This window comes from Anolis sagrei, chromosome 1 (genome assembly GCF_037176765.1).
Source record: "Anolis sagrei isolate rAnoSag1 chromosome 1, rAnoSag1.mat, whole genome shotgun sequence".
NCBI classification, from domain to species: Eukaryota; Metazoa; Chordata; class Lepidosauria; order Squamata; family Dactyloidae; genus Anolis; species Anolis sagrei.
Genome location: NC_090021.1, coordinates 79,911,521 through 79,930,611, shown reverse-complemented (window position 1 = coordinate 79,930,611; position 19,091 = coordinate 79,911,521). Strand labels below are relative to the sequence as shown.

At 40.7% G+C, this 19,091-nt stretch overlaps 1 protein-coding gene across 8 annotated transcripts in view; it reads right to left on the bottom strand.

Moving 5' to 3' along the window:
- Positions 1-19,091, bottom strand: part of MAP7 (microtubule associated protein 7) — a 157,488-nt gene that overhangs the window by 108,366 nt on the left and 30,031 nt on the right. For 7 of the 8 annotated variants that reach the window (XM_067466555.1, XM_060753425.2, XM_067466537.1 and 4 more), the window contains exon 1: positions 18,531-19,083. The exons of the other annotated variant lie outside the window; for it this stretch is intronic. In XM_067466555.1, the coding sequence (XP_067322656.1) occupies positions 18,531-18,663 (133 nt within the window). In that variant the 5' untranslated portion in view covers positions 18,664-19,083. Of the gene's footprint in view, positions 1-18,530; positions 19,084-19,091 lie in introns of those variants that run through there. 8 annotated transcript variants of the gene reach the window in all.

The following is a 19,091-nucleotide window of genomic DNA, read 5'->3' as shown; positions in this document are numbered from 1 at the left end:
TCCGGTGCTTGGGGGGCCCCCATCGAGGTGATGATGGGGAGGGGGAGATACGGGAAAGGGAGAGTTAAAAAACCAATTCGGCCAATTCGTGAGCAAACCTTAAGGAAAATTCCAAAATGTCCTCCCGACATGGTAAACTTGGGTTCCAAGGTAGACGGTCCTCCCGGATTAAAGGTGGTGCTGTTGAACGCCAGGTCTGTCAATGGTAAAACATCAACCATTCAGGATTTAATCCTGGATGAAAAGGCAGACCTGGCGTGCATCACGGAGACCTGGTTGGACGAGGCTGGAGGGGTTAATCTCACCCAGCTTTGCCCACCAGGTTATGCCGTGCAACACCAACCGAGATCCGGGGGGCGGGGAGGCGGAGTTGCAATAGTCTATAAAGATTCCATCTCCTTGGTCAGGGGCCCGGCCTTACAGTCGACCTTGTCTGAATGTGTCCACCTGAGGCTAGGAGACCGGGACAGAATAGGGCTGTTGTTGGTGTACCGACCACCCCGCTGCACCACGGCCGCCCTACCTGAGCTTGCAGAGTTGGTCTCAGGCCTGGCATTGGAGTCCCGGCGGCTTGTAGTGCTGGGGGACTTCAATGTCCATGCAGAGACCACTCTTTCAGGAGCGGCTCAGGACTTCATGGCTTCCATGGCAACTATGGGGCTGTCCCAATTAATATCTGGCCCTACCCACTGTGCTGGACACACACTTGACTTGGTCTTCTGTCAGGGCTGGGAAGAAGATGGCGGTGTGGAGGAGTTATCAATCTCCCCTTTGCCATGGACTGACCACCACCTGATCAAGTTTAGACTTGCTGCAACTTCTAACCTCCGCAGGGGTGGTGGACCCATTAAGATGGTCCGCCCCAGGAGGCTTATGGATCCAGAAGGACTCCTGATGGCTCTTGGGGATGTTTCCACTGCCTTGGATGGTGATTCTGTCGATGCCCTGGTCGCTCACTGCTTTCTACTCGGCCAATATTGCGTCCGCAAGGAACCGTCCGGCAGAGCTGTTCCGAGTAGTCAGAGGGTTGTTGAATCCCACCTTGAGTGGGTCCCCTGACGACTCGGCAGAGCGCTGTGAAGCATTTGCTCAGTACTTTGCGGACAAAGTCGCTTTGATCCGCGCGGGCTTTGACACCACATTAACTGCAGTCTCTGAGGATGTAACTCAAGCATCTGCTTGTCCAGTTTTGTTGGATTCGTTTCAATCTGTTCAACTCGACGAGGTCATAAGGGTTCTGGGAGAGGCGAGGCCCACCACATGCATCCTAGACCCCTGCCCTTCCTGGCTGGTAAAAGAAGCCAGAGGGGGTTTGGCAGAGTGGGTAAAGGTGGTGGTTAATGCCTCCCTTCGGGAAGGCAAGATTCCAGCCAGCTTAAAACAAGCTGTCATCAAACCGCTGTTGAAAAAACCATCACTAGACCCCACTCAATTCGTCAACTTTCGGCCAGTCTCCAATCTCCCCTACTTGGGCAAAGTCCTGGAATGTGTGGTGGCCTCGCAACTCCAGGAATTCCTGGTGGACACGGACTATCTAGATCCGTCACAGTCTGGCTTTAGGCCGGGACATGGTACTGAGACAGCCTTGGTCGCCTTAGTTGATGATCTGCGCCGGGAACTGGACAGGGGGAGTGTGTCCCTGTTGGTTCTGCTGGACCTCTCTTCGGCCTTCGATACCGTCGACCACGGTATCCTTCTGGGACGCCTCGCGGGAATGGGTCTTGGGGGTACTGCCTTGCAGTGGCTCCGGTCCTTTCTCGAGGGTCGCTCCCAGAAGGTGTCACTAGGGGACTCCTGCTCGACTCCTCGGCCATTGCACTGTGGAGTCCCGCAGGGCTCAATATTGTCCCCTATGTTGTTTAACATATACATGAAGCCGTTGGGAGAGATCATCCGGAGTTTTGGGGTGCGATGTCATCTGTACGCAGATGATGTCCAACTCTATCACTCTTTTCCACCTGCCACTAAGGAGACTGTTCAGGTCATGAACCGGTGCTTGGCCGCTGTCACGGACTGGATGAGGGACAACAGATTGAAACTAAATCCAGACAAGACAGAGGTACTCCTGGTCAGTCGTAAGACCGAACAGGGTATGGGGTTACAGCCTGTGCTGGACGGGGTCATACTCCCCCTAAAAGCACAGGTACGCAGTCTGGGAGTTCTCCTGGATTCATCGCTGAGCCTGGAACCCCAGGTTTCAGCGGTGGTCAGGGGAGCATTCGCACAATTAAAACTTGTGCGCCAGCTGCGTCCGTACCTTGGGAGGGCTGACTTGGCCACGGTAGTACACGCTTTGGTTACATCCCGCTTAGATTACTGCAACGCTCTCTACGTGGGGTTGCCTCTGAAGACTGCCCGGAAGCTGCAGCAAGTACAACGCGCGGCAGCCAGATTACTAACGGGTGCGGGGTACAGGGAGCACACCACTCCGCTCTTACTTGAACTCCACTGGCTGCCGATTAGCTTCCGAGCACAATTCAAAGTGCTGGTGTTAACCTATAAAGCCCTAAACGACTCCGGCCCTGTTTACCTCTCCGAACGTATTCTCCCCTACGAACCATCAAGACCACTAAGATCGTCTGGAGGGGCCCTGCTCTCGGTCCCTCCGCCTGCACAAACACGGCTGGTGGGGACAAGGGACAGGGCTTTCTCGATGGTGGCCCCTCGACTTTGGAACTCCCTGCCATTAGAGATCAGAACTGCCCCCTCCCTCATGATGTTCAGGAAACTAACAAAGACCTGGTTGTGGAACGCGGCATTTGACAACTGATTTAATTCTTTGCCCACATGAAAGGAGGATGATGAATGGGATTGTGATGGTGTTGGACGAGTTGGCTCTTTTAACTGTGATGATAATGTTTTAACGTGTATAGTGCTGATATTTTAACCGTGTAATGAAGTGGCATTGTGTTGTTATTGTATATTTTTTGTATGTTAACACATGTTGTGAACCGGTCCAAATCCCTCTTTGAAGGTGAGAGGGTCAGTATATAAAACCTCGAAATAAATAAATAAATAAATAAACCTAAGAGTTGGTTGGCATGCGTACCTTTGGTACGACAAAATAAGAACAGAAAAGAACTTTGGCAACCATTTCATTAGATCGGCGCTTATAAAAGTCTGGAATAGGTACAAAAGCCACTTCCACACCAGGACCCCACTCTGGTTATCACCAATAGAGGCCACCCAGAGAAGACTTCTCGGCTGGAAAAAGTGGCCTATTTACAGGGACCTCCTTAAATATAACAACAATGACAACACCTGGAACCTGAAATCGCAAAAAGAACTCGAAGGAAGTATAGGAAAAATCACATGGCTACAATACCACCAGCTAAGCGAAGGGTATAAACAGGACCTGAAGGTAGGTTATGAAGCTAAAGATACAATATGGGACAAAATCCTGAAATCGGAAAAGAAAACAATAACAAAAATCCACAATTTACTGCTAGAATGGGAAACCGAAACAGAGGGGGTGAAAGACTGCATGGTAAGATGGGCCAAAAATTGCGGCAGAGAAATTAAGTTCCAGGAATGGCAAAATATTTGGAGGAAAAAAATGAAATACACCTATTCTACTTCATTAAAAGAAAACTGGTTAAAATGCTTCCATAGGTGGCACTTAACACCGCAAAAACTGAGCTTAATGTATCGAGGATATAAAAACACATGCTGGAAATGTAAAACCAATGTGGGAAGTTACTTTCACCTGTGGTGGACATGCCCGGTGGCTAGGGAATTTTGGAAAGAAATAAGAGCAGAGTCCCAAAAAATCCTAAAAAAAGACATCCCTCTCAAGCCAGAGATCTTTTTACTAGGCCTGACAGAAAAAGACACAAAATTTGAGCAGAATGACGACAAAATCTTCACCTACATCACAACAGTGGCAAGACTCACATTTGCTAAAAGATGGAAAGAAGAAGGGAGGCCCAATATAGAGCAATGGCTAGAGAAACTAAGAGACATTAAAGATATGGACAAACTGACGTTTCTCTTGAAGAAAGGGTCAGGAAATCCACCATCCAAAACAAACTGGGAAATGGTGGAAGAATATGAAACGAAAAGAGAGGAAAAAAAGGATCTGATATAGGTTTGTAAAAGAAATTAAGGATGGGAAAAAGAAATGAAATGAATGAAACGAAAATATAGGATCAACTAGAACGGAATCCCACCCCCCGTCGAAAAGGGGAACAGGGGGATACCATAAACAACAGAAAAATTATATGTAATAGGACATAAAACGGAAGTCGCATGTTTTTAATCGTGTGTATATGTTTTGGAATGTTTGTATGTATTGTCTGATGGTCAAATGTGTGCATTAATATGTAAGTCTACTTTTTTTTAAATTGAAAAACTCAATAAAGATGAAATTAAAAAAAAAACAATTGGAAAAGTACACATTCATCATCCTTGCTTTAAATGTCTTCCAAGAATGTCATGCTTGATATACCTGAGATAACATGCAAAGCTGAATTGTCTTACTCATGGCACCAGTACTTTGAAATTATCTGCCAAAACAGGAAACAACAGCAAAAAGTATGACTGCCAGCACATCCCTCATAATAATCACAGTGGAGACACCATCACAATACTAAAAGAACTAGAAACAAAAAGTATTCATTTAATTAATTAATTTATATCCTGCTTTTCTCCCAACATGTGAACCCAAGATTTTAGAGGGAATGTACCCTATGCAGTTATAAACCATACATCTGTTTTCTTGGATATACAATATTTTGTGGGAGGCCCAATTGAACTCGTGCAATGACCTGCAGGGTGTCATCTAGTGGCAAGAGGACCTTTTATCAAACATTTTGAAGGACCATGTTTAATAATTGTCTGGATATAAACAATAGGAAGTGAATTCAATTGAACAGCTTATCTGAATCATGCATAAAAGTGAATTATCCACCTGACAAAAGGTTTAAATTCAACAAATCATCCCAAATGAAATAGAGATATGAGTGGGAGGGGAAGTCAGATTTATGTAAGTTTTGACAGCCCTTCCACCAATTAATTCAATTGGATGTAGACAAAAAAATATTTCAAATACATTCCCCGATTCACCTCGAATGATCTATATCATTTTAGAAACTAAACTGTATAAAATTTTGTAGTTTCTTTTTTTTAAAAGTCTACCTCCCTTGCAGAGTTTTATAGTTTGAGGTTCAGTTTAGTGTAAACACACATTCTACTATAGTCAGTTTGCTTTGGGTGCAATTTTCCAGGATTCTTTCAATTGCTTGGAAACAGAGGGAATGGGCTACCAAAGAGTTTTAGCATCTCTGCAAGCATCAGTGCCCTTTCACCTTAGTCACAAGCCTAGTTTGAAGTTTGACCATCTAAGGCATGACTATTTGTTGTTGTTGTGTACCTTCAAGTAATTTCTGAGTTATGGCATCCCTAAGGTGAATCTATCATGGGCACTTCTTGGCAAGATTAGTTTCAGAGGTGGCCTCTTTGCTTTCCTCTTAGGCTGAGGGAAAGTGGCTTGCCCAAAGTTGCTCAGTGGGTTTTCACGACTGAGTGGGAATTCAAACCCTAGTCTCCAGAATCACGGTCCAATACTCAAACCACTACACTTTCTCTTCTTCTTCTTCTTCTTCTTCTTCTTCTTCTTCTTCTTCATCATCATCATCATCATCATCACCATCATCATCATCATCATCACCATCATCTATACCCTGCCTTTCTAACCTCAGAGGGGGACCCAAGGCAGCTTACAACTCCGGCAAAATTCAATACTATATACAACGTAACAATAAAAACAGGACCCACAAACTATAAAACAATTAAAACATGTGAGCAAATGTACACATAGAACAATAAAACAAATTAAAAACATATAAAGTGCGTGATTACATTCATCCATAATCCTTTAATACATTAGCTCTCTATAGAAGATGTCTCCATACAAGATAGGGCTACCACTTTAGATAAAGTGCCATTCTTCTAAAATGTACTATTAGTCTCAAAGGAAATAAAAATCTGCCTTATATTGGGTCAGACTCTTGTCCAGTATTGTCAACTCAGACTTACATCAACAATTCCTTAGGAGGATTCTTTCCTAGACCTTTGGAAGCTGCCTTCCAACCAATCAGAATAGGCTTGCTTAGTTTCCAAAACCAAACAAGATTAGACAAGATCAGGATGGAAAGACTTGTTCTGGAGAAAGAAATGTGCAAGTCAGCTATAACTTCTATCTTGAGCTCATAAAGTTCTCGATGTTCAGGAAAAAAATGTCCAAGAAATTAATCCTTCTGTAATCCTCAAATGATCTAAAGAATAAAGAGATGTCTTACTAATGTGAGGAGTGAGCCAGAGGGTATGGAAAGGCTGTAGGCACAGCAGCGACAAAAAACTGTACTCCCAAAGGAAATACAATGCCAGGATCCTTATAATAGACCACCCAGAACAGAGCTATGATCTGGGTGGAGGAAGAAAATATCACTGGTAATAAGCAGGTTTAAATCAAATTGCTTTAAATCAGGCTCTAGATCATGATTTAAATAGTTTCTCCTAAGGACACAATTTAAATTATTTAAATTACAGTTTTAATCTCTACAGAAAAAAATTCTATTGAATCATCACTTTTTGCCTAAGTACACTATTGTTTTGAATAACTTTGGTATGGTTTCAGAGATGTCAGTTTCGTGTTTTGTAGGTACATTTAATCTTTCATTTGAAACGGTGACAGGTTGAGTGCTCCAAAGTGCTTCGGGCCTTAAGTGTTTCAGATTTTTAAATTTTGGGGGTTTTAGGATACCTGCTTTGCATGTATATACATAATAAGATATACTGGAGTCAGAATTTCTGAACATAAAATTTATTTACGCTCTAAATACCTTTTATACACATAACCTGAAGATATTTTTTGGCAATATTATTAATAAACTTTTCCCATGAAACCAAGTTTGAGTACATTGAACCACCAGAAAGCAAAGGTGTCACTATCTCAGCCACCAATGTGGGCCATTTTGGAGTATTTGGGATTTCAGAATTTCAGATAAGGGATTACTACTCAAAGTAGTACTCTATGAACTAGAAATAATGATACATGGCATATTGTGAAAAAGAATCAATGGTCCTCTATATTAGCTGATGTGCACTGATGTACATCACATACAGATTAAGACTGATCCAGTTATTATTCATCATCATAAACTGCCCTTGACATAGTCATAGAATACAACTGAAATTATGTAGTTAATATTCATAGTGATATAGGTAATGTGGGGTCTTTTGAGTTAATTGCTTTCTAAATTAATAACATTAATAAACTGTTGCAATCTCATCTTTTAAAAAAACAAATTTTAATTATCAAAAATCATTGATTTTCATCAACCCTGGTAATAAAATGAAAGGTACTTCAACTTTTTTAAAACAATCTTAAATAGTAAGGAAGATTCAGGGATTTCAATGCCTCAGGTATGATATATTGATCTTCGCATTTAAGTTTGTATTGATTATTTTGATTGTAAGGTATTTTGATTGTAAGATGAGATAAATAAATACAATATTGAGTATGGCAACCACCCCCAGGGTTTAACCACACTTCAACCATATCTAATCATAAATGGCTCCAGTTCTCAAGCCATTGAGGACAGGCTAGCTAAGGTAAATTTGTACTACAAACACCTTTGGTTTATAGTAATTCTGTTATCATAGTCAAAGTCAAGTGGAGCATCACTGCACTGAATGAATTTCTGAATGACCAACATAGGATTTAACATATTCCAAAAGACATGCCTTCATTTATACTCCCCCTGTGTAATTGCATTATTTTGTTTGATTTTGTTTGATTACCATAGCTCTGCAAGAAGATTCACATAGCAAAGGGAATAACTTCTAAAATTAGCTAAAAGTTAGGAGCCCCCGGTGGTGCAATGGGTTAAACCCTTGTGCTGGGAGGACTGAAAACTGACAGTTCAGATATTCAAATCTGTGGCGAGCGCGGATAAGCACCATCTGTCAGCTCCAGCTCCCCATGCAGGACATGAGAGAAGCCTCCAAGAATGGTAAAACATCAAAAACATCCAGGTATCCTCGGGGCAACATCCTTGCAGATGGCCAATTCTCTCACACCAGAAGCGGCTTGTAGTTTCTCAAATCGCTCCTGACATCAAAAAATAAAAGCTAAAAGTTAACAATTTTACTTCATGATATCTGTTAGGAGGTATTTTATTTTTCTGAGAAATAACAAAAGCAAGGAGTCATTATGACACCAATAATAATAATAAAACTTTATTTATACCTCGCCATTGTCTCCCCAAGGGGACTTTGGGCGGCTTACATGAGGCCAAATCCGACAATACAATACATCAGTAAATCAACACAGCTTTTAAATAAAGGGGGGGGGGGGATACAATATAAAACCATTATAAATAACCAACTGGCTGTTTGGAAAGAGGACCTTTGTCATTTTTACTGTGCTTTATTGAAATGACTTAACTTAAAAGGTTTGACTTAACTTTTTGCACCAGAGTGAAGTATGCAGTTATTAAGTAGAAAAAAGGACTGCCCAGTAAGCATCTTCCATAACTAGTTTGCCTCAGGAAACAACATCAGCTGAGTCATGCTGCTGGAGACATTAATTTTTAAAACAAGCAAGTCCCACAGCATTAAAGTTCAACATTAAAAAGTTTAGCAATACCTTTCACAAAAAGTAATCTATTTTGGATCATAAATAAAGATCTATTTGGCATAAGATCCCATATTAAGTCATACATGGACATCTGCCAAGAAAAGAAGAGTAAGAATTCCTTCTTATCAGCACCGGCAATAATCTAGAAGAGTAAAATTCAAGAAGATGGGCTAAGACCTACACCAGCTGTATCTACCACAGATAGTAGGACACATGTGGCCAAGCTTCATCGAAGTGTAGTCGAGATGGCAAAAGTTATAAAGAAAAATGCACAACCTAAAAGTTTCTACACCCCTGTTTCTGAAAAAAGATTCAAGATTCTGAAGTAAGGAGGAGGTGAAAGGAAGACAGAGGAACTAGGACATTTTAAAAGCAGCTGAATGTGTGACATAAATTGTGACTGTCTCTGCTAAATCTGGACAATTGAATGTCATGCAATTTTAGCCCCACACCCATTGCAAATGAATATCTCCTCTTTATTTAAGTAGTCCAGGGTTACATTGCCTTCAAGACGTTTTTAACTTATGACACTCCTAAGGCAAACCTATCACGGGGCTTTCTTGGCAAGACTAGTTCAGAAGGGGATTGCCTTTGGCTTTGCTTCCTCTGAGACTGAAGTTGTGATTTGCCAAAGGTCATCCAGTGGGTTTCCATGACTGAGGTCTGGTATCCAGACTTGTAAACCAATGTTCAGACAATTACACCATGCTTGTCCTCAGGTGTGCAATTAGCCTCAAGAAAACTCCAGCATCTATAAATATTTGACTACTCCTGTTTAGGATGAGGCGTAGATCTCATGAAAACAGTCCCATAGACTCCTTGGGAATATTTACTATTTCTTACTTTATTTTATGTTTCATGCAATGACAGAGTCCCACTCTAAGAAGGCCACAATGTGTTTCACTAAGTTTTTAAAAAGAAAAAGCGAAACCTGGTCATGGGTGGAAATACAAGTTCTTGCTAATATTTTTCAAGACACAGAACTTAAAAACGTCTATGATTGGAATATAAATGAAATAGAGAAGACATCACAATTTTGCATCTGGGCACTGCTGTTCTATTTGACTTGCAGACGGCTCTTGCCATCTGGTATTTGTGCATTATGTTTGTTGTTTCTCAAATATGCCTGCAGCTAGATAAACAACAATAATACTGCAGCATTCTTGTAAACTTTAACCTTCAAACAAGAAGAAAAAAAGAAACCTTTCTTTTTTGCTGAAAAAGAAAGTGCAAGATTCAGTCCCTTGGAGAACTGGTAGGATATGACATCTCAAAGTTGTCCTGTATCATGGACTGGGCATCTAGGCCAATCCTTATGGTTTAACATCCTCTGTCTACATACAGTAGTAACTCTTAGGGCCCTTCCAAGCAGGCCCTATATCCTAGGATCTGATCCCAGGTTTTCTGCTTTAAACTGGATTATATGAGTCTGCACTGCCAGATAATCTGGGGTAAACAGAAAACCTGGGATCATATCCTGAGATAAAGTGCCTATCTGGAAGGTCCCTTGGTTATCTTTTTTAAAATATGGGGTAATTTGGTTATTTTAGCACCCACAACTGATCTTTCCTTGCCTAAGCATGAATTTACAGAGAAATAATATGCACTTTGATTCATAAGTAAATTCCACTGTGCTCAACGGAGTATTACTTCCTAATTATCTTCAGGTCTGTTCCTTCAATTCACAAATTTCCTAAGGCACCACAGAACTGAACTGAATTTATAGGAATGGAAAGAGCTATTTCTTCTGCTGCTACACTTCAAACTAAGGGTGATGAATAGCATAAATGACATCTCAAGCCAAAGATCTGCACTGTCACAGAAACTGGGTGATGAAAGAAAACTTGAAGGTCAATGCGTCGATTGGATAGTGGGGCGGGAATCTAATCAGAATATTTCCCTGCAGACAACCACTGCATGATGGGAAATTATTTTTGCCAGTACTCTAGTTGCTATATCCTACTTTATATGCTGAGCACAGATTCAGTTCTGTAAATTTGGAACATGGAAAAGATGTGCCATGGTCATGGCTGAGAGAGGAGCCCCCGGTGGCACAATGGGTTAAACCAGGGGTCCTCAAACTAAGGCCCGGGGGCTGGATATGGCCCTCCAAGATAATTTACTCAGACCTCACTCAGGGTCAACAACAACAACAACAACAACAACATCAACCCTATCTCATCAGCCAAAATCAGGTCCACACTTCCCACTGAAACACTAATAAGTTTATATTTGTTAAAATTGTTCTTCATTTTAATTATTTTATTGTTTTAAAGTGTTTTTTGCATGACAAATAACATGTGCAGTGTGCATAGGAATTGGCTCTCTGTTTAAACTAATTTAACTAATTTATGAGGCCATAAAAAAATCTCCAGGAAGTATGCAAAGGCTGAGGAAAGTACTTCATCAGTGTCACAAACAGATGATGAAGCAACAGCTCCCCTGGTGGCCAGAAGCTAGAATGTTAAATTGCCTCTGTGTCTGTCTATATATGTTGTGTGTCTGTGGCATTGAATGTTTGCCATGTATATGTACATTGCAATCCACCATGAGTCCCCTGCGGGGTGAGAAGGGCGGAATAAATATACTGTAAGTAAATAAATAAATAAATAAATAAATAAATAAATAAAAAGTTTGAGGATCCATGGGTTAAATCCTTGAGCCAGTAGGACTGCAAACCAAAAGGTCAACAGTTTGAATCCGGGGAGCGGGGTGAGCTCTCGTCTGTCAATTCCAGTTTCTCATGTGGGGACATGAGAGAAGCCTCCCACAGAATGGTAAAGCATCCAAGCATTCCCTGGGCAACATCCTTGCAGACAGTCAATTTTCTCACAGGAGGAGTGACTTGCAGTTTCTCAAGTCGCTCCTCACACAGAAAAAAAAATGACTGAGGTGCTGCCAAGGATGTGTTTCAGCCACAGGCTTTCTACAACCCAATCTTGGCCAAACCACCTTCCTTTTCCCTCCTCTATTTTTTGAACCATTTTTTAAAAAAGATACGTGTTTGCTTCCTTCCTTACAAATCTAGTTGACCCGTGACTGCATTTCAATTAGATGGGTATAAAAGAAGCTACAGAGTAAACGAAATGCCTACAAGCATCCTATTTCCTTCCAGCAGCCATGAAGCTCAGTTTCAGCCTAATTCTGAGTTAAGGGGGAACACATTCTCATCAACAGAAACATTGCTAAGTTACTGAAGTTTGGGTACGGTAATCAACACCCTTGACAATAAAGGCAATTACGAAAGGGCAACCTTGTGGGGTAGGAGCAGTATACTTAAAGGTGACCAAAGAGGGCTCATTGCTGCCTTGCTATCTTTGATACTTGAGCCATGAAATAGCTACTAGGAAACAGCTACCACTTGTTGCCTTGGTGAAGTTATGACTGGCAGCAGCTTCTAGTTCATTACCCAAACACTGGAAGGACAGGTTATTCCATGTTGTGGAGGGAGGGAGAGTTTTGAAGAACAGAAAAGCACAATAAGGGCTTTATGAGTAATTGAGTCAATGATGTTCACATGGGTGTGTTGGGGCAAGAAGAAAACTAGTCATATAAAAGTGAGGCACCTCTCTTCCCCAAAGGTTAAGAAAAGATAGAGGAGGGGATCTCATGAAGTTATATACCAGTGCTTCTCAGCCTTTGGTCTTCCAGGTGATTTGGACATCAACGCTTACAATTCCTGATCTTTGATCATGCTGTGCAACTCTGGTTGCTGAAGTCGAAAACATGTGAAGGACCAAAGGTTGGGAATTACTGTTGCAGATGACTCCTGTACTCTACCCTGCCAAAGGCAACAATCCATGTTTGAACAGGTACAAATTGTAGTCTTTCCAGGAGAAAATGCATAGAGGTAAAAGGAAGAAGCCAGCAAGGGAACGTACCTGCCTTTTCTGAGCAAATAGGGATAGGACTGTACAAGAAATTTCTCAATTCCATCTTCAGGAGTATGTATTTTATTAAAAATAGGAAGAAATGCAATAAAATAAATCCACCGTGTAAGGTCACTAAATTGATAGCAATTCCACTCAAGCTTCCGCTTTACATTTTTCAGAACTTTCTTGTTCTGAAAAATGTATTCAACTGTAAAATAAATCTCTTTCATCTGTCTGAATGAACACATTAAAGCTTGTGATGGAACAGAATCTACAGTCAGCCCTCCACATTTGTCGTGGTTAGGGGTGCAGGATCCCCATGAAAATGAAAAAACTGTCAATATTGTAAACATCTTACCACATATGTAATACCAACAAAAAAAAACTACAGTACAATCAGTGGATTTAATCTTTCCTTCATTTCAAGGCAGAAATGGGCAGCAGGTGAGGCAAATTCAACTCTCCTTCACAAGGAAGAAGCAGCCATCTGGCAAAGCTTGCTGCTACCACTCTATACCAGAGTCCCTAGGTGGCACAATGGGTTCAACCCTTGTGCTGGTAGGACTGGAGACTGACAGGTCGGAGGTTCGAATCTGGGAAGAGCATGGATGAGCTCCCTCTGTTAGCTCCAGCTCCCCATGCAGGGACATGAGAGAAGCCTCCAGTGAATGAATTTCTGTTTCATCAACCCACCATTTTGTCTGAGCAACACCAACATAGTATTTAACATATTCCAAAAGACTTGCCTTCTTTTATACTGAATTCCTCTTGTGTATTTTCATTATTTTGTTTGATTACAATAGCTCTGCAAGAAGATTCACACATAGCAAAGAGAATAACTTCTAAAATTAGCTAAAAGTTAGGTGCCCCCAGGAGGTGCAATGGGTTAAACCCTTATGCTGGCAGGACTGAAATCTGACAGTTCAGAGGTTCAAATTGGAGGTTCGAATCTGGGGCAGCGTGGATGAGTTCCCTCTGTCAGCTCCAGCTCCCCATGCAGGGACATGACAGAAGACTCCCACAAGGATGGTAAAACATCCAGGCATCCCCTGGGCAATGCCCTTGCAGATGGCCAATTCTCTCACACCAGAAGTGACTTGCAGTTCCTCTCAAGTCGGTCCTGACACACACAAAACCACTCTATGCCATTTTAATAGGGACTTATAAGCCTCATCTCACATTTGCAGTCTCTCTGTCTCAGAAGGCTGGCTGAGAGACTAGGTATGTAAGAGAAGACTTATAAATCCCTCTTTAAAGTTCCATAGGTCAGCATTATCCTTAAATAATCAAATCCATGAAGGTTGAACCCAACCATGGAGGGGGTGACTGTATATTGTTTACAGTTCCAGCATGCATTTGACTTTTCATGTATTCCGTTGTGGGTTAAAGCCCTGTGCTGGCAGGACTGAAGACCAACAGGTCGCAGGTTCGAATCCGGGGAGAGGCAGATGAGCTCCCTCTATCAGCTCCAGCTCCTCATGCAGGGACATGAGAAAAGCCTCCCACAAGATGATAAAACATCAAAAATCATCCTGGCGTCCCCTGGGCAACGTCCTTGCAGACGGCCAATTCTCTCACAACAGGATGCTCCTGACACGACAAAAAAAATATCTACTCCTAATAGATTTGGATTTCAATTTATTTGTTTACTAAGTATTTCAAAATTAAGAGAAACTCAGTTGAGTAATTACAAAAGCCAAACACAATCTTGTTAGTTTAGGTTCTGACTTTTACTATAGGAATAACAGATGTAGCTTTGATGTGCTGCAATTTTAACACATGCAAACACTTGGAAAAAAATAACGCCTTGTTTTTGAGTAGCTTGCTAGAACACTAAATATATTGAAGTGTTAAGCCGAAATCTAACTGGTAGCACTAAGAAGTTTCAGTGGATCAATGAAAGCCACTCAAGTGTTGATTCATTAAGTTCTCACTGATTTAACAGATATGTTCTAATTGGAATAATGACTGGATTTAAATTTTTCTTTTATGATGAGTGTTCAGCTGTTAAATTTTTAAAATTTTAGGACTAACAATGCATTTGAAAGACCAGACAATATTTCAGAAATGAATGGAATATAGCCCTGATATAATAGTTAAATTAATTTTAGCTATATCTGCAATAAGAAACTTTATTGTTTTCAAGGTAAAAACAAACAAAATAAGCCCTTCTTCATCCCAGTTGGTTAGCGTCTTCTCAGATTAGGGCCAACAAGTTAAAGAAATGTCAATGGTTACAACAACTATGGTTCTAGTAATCACGGCTGCTCTAGGAACAATCTGAACAATATCATTTGAATAACATCATCTCAGACAGGATCTCAACAGCACAATAAGCAAAAGTGACACTATTTGGAACATGATACATGATCTTGCAGTACCATACTGATTCTTAGTTTCTTGGAAGCAATCTGAATCACTAATAGTCCAAAACTCAAATCAGTAATGACGGATACACTGAGAAACTGAGATTATAATGATTAAAGCAACAGCAGCAGAAGAAGAAGCTATAGTATCTAAAATAACAGATAACAGTGGTGGTGTTCTAAAATAAAAAAATAGTTTTTCAAGAGCTGGCTGGGAGATTAAGAAAGTCTAGAGGTATGTCTAGAGGATGTGGTAAAAACCTGACAAAACTTTCTTAATCTCCCAGTTATTTCTGGAAAAAAATGTATTTTTTTTATTTTAGAATAGCATTTCTGGCCTTTTTGAATGCCTAAACAGGAAAACGGAGGTGGCAGTGGCCAAGCATGACTGTCCCTCTGATAGGGCACTGGTACTTTCTCCTCTCTGTGAAATCATCGTTGATTTATCCAAGGGTCATATCAGAATTCAAAATTTCGCACCCCCCCCCCCCCAAATTATACATGAAGTCAATTTATACACGAGTATAAATGATAGATTATTCAAGCTGGTTTAATACAGATATTACTCCACATGTGTGCTACTGAGGAAATCAATTATACAGCCATTGCGTTTAAAAGGAACACATCTGCACTACAGAAAGCAAATGTACACCAACACAATCCTTGGATGTAGACAGGATTTTTTTTTATACCAGGTTGACTTCCCTTCTATTGACTCGGCATGGATCTGTGTACACTAAATCCAGATAGTAGCAGTTGTGCATCAATATAAATACAGTTCAGTCTTCTAAATCTTTGGTGGACAGGAAATTCTAATGTTATCTTTGAAAACAGTACAAGAAAAGCATATCCACTAGATCAATGGTTCTCAACCTGTGGGGTCCTCAGGTGTTTTGGCCTACAACTCCCCAAAATCCCAGCTAGTTTACCTGCTGTTAGGATTTCTGGGAGTTGAAGGCCAAAACAACTGGGCGCCCACAGGTTGAGAACCCATGGTCTAGACTAACTTTTTTGTTGTTGTTCAAGTTGCATTTAGGTGATACATAAGGGTACTTTAGCAGCAACAGAAATTTGCTGGAGGAATCAAGAAATTCTACTGCAGAGAAGACACTATGATAGTAAATGGCTTGCAAATAGATCAGAATTAAAGGGCCACGAGACATTTTAGCAACAACAGTAGGAACTGAGAAAACTTATTTTTGTCTCTTAGGCATAACAAACGGCACCATAAAGTTATAATCAAGGCATCTTCATGATAAGGAGATGAATGAGAACTTAAGAAGTAAATTTGTAAAATTCATTCATAAGCTGACATCATGGATGGGGAGAAAGTAGATCTGAATTTACTGGTCGATCTCAGGGTGAAAAACAAGAATTTTGGATTCCCTAACAAAACCAGCAGCAAGATGATTGGCCATTTACCCCAAAATTAAACTTCTGAAATAAAATTTTAGGTAGCTATGGACAGCTATTATGTGGGGTATTGCAAGTAGTCAAAATAAGTTGTTGGCTCTAAACGTCTTTAATTCTTAGGTTTTACTTTTTTTTTCCCCCAGGCCTCAGGTGATGGACATACAGATTCAAGTTTTTGTCCCTTTGTTAATAAACACAGATTGCAGAAACATAAAGTGTGCAGGATTCTAGCTGTTACTAGCAGATAAATCTGAGTTTCAAAGTACTGAGTACGCTTTTGATTATAACTTACAGCATCAAATACATTGGAATAAACCATTTCTAAGTACAAGAAGGCACCAGATCCTGTCTGATCTTGGAAGCTAAGCAGGGTCAGGCCTAATTGGTACTTGAATGGGAGGCCACCAACAAATAAGTTGTATTTCAGAGGAAGAAACTGGAGACAACACACTTGAGTATTTATTTCCTAAGAAAACTTTGTAGAATTCTTGGGGTTGCCACAGGTCGAAAGCTAACTTGAAAGCACATAGACACACCCAAGTGACTCTGACAATATGACTGATACTCACACTCACACACTCACACCATTAATTGATTGATTACAAGTTGGACAAAAATATTACTAAAAAGTCCTAAAGGCCTCAATGGAAACTGATTCCTTGCAAGTATTTTGTGGACATCAGACATGATGATACATTTAACAATATAACTACAAAACATTGTAGTTTTAAAATCAAAATTGCTAACTTTTTAAGAAAAGCACAGGAGTGCCTTCTCAACACTCTTTTGACTCATCTGCTGGTTCATGTCAACAGCAGCATCCCAGGGGCACCATGTCCCTCCTTCCACTCTCAAAGTTTGCAATGGCATGCAAAATTCATTTCATAGGAAAACTCCAAAGGGCACTCTGATACAGAAGCAAAGCTCAGACAAGAATCTGCATCCTGAGAACTACAAAGTGCTAATCCAAGCAATATCATTAAAGGTCTGTTGCTAAAGAACTCATTGACTCCATATTAATTTCCCACTGTAATTGTCCAGAATGTCATTTACTACTTCTCAGGTTTCTAAAATGATTATGAAACACACCAAGATGTATGCAAATAATTGTAAATGTTCCCAAGCAGGCAGTTTTGGAAACAAGCTGATCAGAACAGGGTTTGCTTTATTGAAGATCTATATAATGTTTGGGTGTATTGAACATTTTTCTTCACTTCCAATAAAGATTTGAAAACATTGACATTTACAGCCAGGCTCCTGGAAGTGAAGCATTGAGAGGAGCACATGAAAGTAACTGTCACTGTCAAACAAACCAGCCCAAACCCAAAGGATAAACATTAACACTATTTAAATCTGTAAATATTTGCCTGCCAAACTCCCCTTTAGTCATCTGCCTAAATGAAAAGGGAAATAAATGAACCTTCAATCAACGAGACAACTGAAATGTACAAAGTCCTATCTCCATGATCAGTACCACCCCACTGTATACGACAGCAGTATTTTTAATAATTCCAGGACATTTTAAGAAGAGTTTTTAAGTAAACAGTCTCACTTATCACTGCTAAGGATCCAAAGCATTATGATAATTCTGCCACAGTAAACACTCTTCGAGACTCAGGCACAAGGTGGAGCATTAATAAGATTCAATTTAAATCTTAAAGACAGTGAAGTGAGGATATTGCACCCCAGAGTTAATAAAACAAGATTTTGTCAAAGATCAACCTGAAAAACCAAACTCCAAAGTTTTTCTACAGTCTAGTACTGAACTTTGAACCAAATATTTAAAATACTTAAGCATATGAGTTTATCCAGAAATCTGTACTACAGGCTGTAAAATGTCTTCCAGAAAATTTCACATTGATGTGGCTTCCTTAGTCATCTAAGAAGAATCTTGTTTTCTCCACTGTAATACCCTCATTTTCTCAGCATATGCCAACGGAATAACACAAACACTTATTAGCGAGCTAGAAACAGATCCATTTTTCTGTTTCCAGTAGCAATCTCTGTGACCAAAAGGTAGCTTTTTAAAAATATGGTAAACATGTCAAAACAAGAACCGGCTTTCAGTGATTAATATAAACTGAGAAATCTGCCAATTATATTTAAACAAATAAAAGATGTACCAAACTGGATGACTGTTCACAAACACCATGTAAGTACTGCAACTAGCAAAATCCACTGCTTGCTGAGCTGTTCATCCTACAGACTGACTTGGCTACCTGAGTAAGCAGCACTCACCTTTCTGCTTCTTGGAATTGCCGTTCTTTTGCTGTTCATCTTCTTCGTTAATTGTAAACAGAACAGGCGTGTTTGGCCTCACACCTGCCTTTTTAAGTCTCTCTTGCCGTATAGCCGTTGTCGAACCGGGCATAATGCTAGTCTCCTTTTTGGGGGAAAAAGTACCCTACAATATATCAATTCCACACTCCACTTTGCAGCTGGCTAGCTGCAAAGCAGCCTGTTCATTTGTAAAAGATCTCGTATAGCTCAAGAGCCTCCAAAGAGCTGCTGAGTAACCAATGTTCAGTTAGCAGGAGGCAGCCCGCAGTCTCCTCCACCTTGACAAGGGGAAAACAGCAGGCCGTAATTGCAGGCCCATCAGTCTGGATGCCTCTTCCTCTTACTGCTGCTCCCTGAACCTGCTTGATCAGATCCTACGTCTTCATTCCCTCCTGATGCAGTGCCTTCTCCTCTTTGCTGGTAGCTTCTTTGCAGCTCCTGCACACTGAAATATTCAGCACGGAACCCAGGAGGAGAAAATATGATACGCCACCGTTAACAGTTGCCCTGACAACAGTG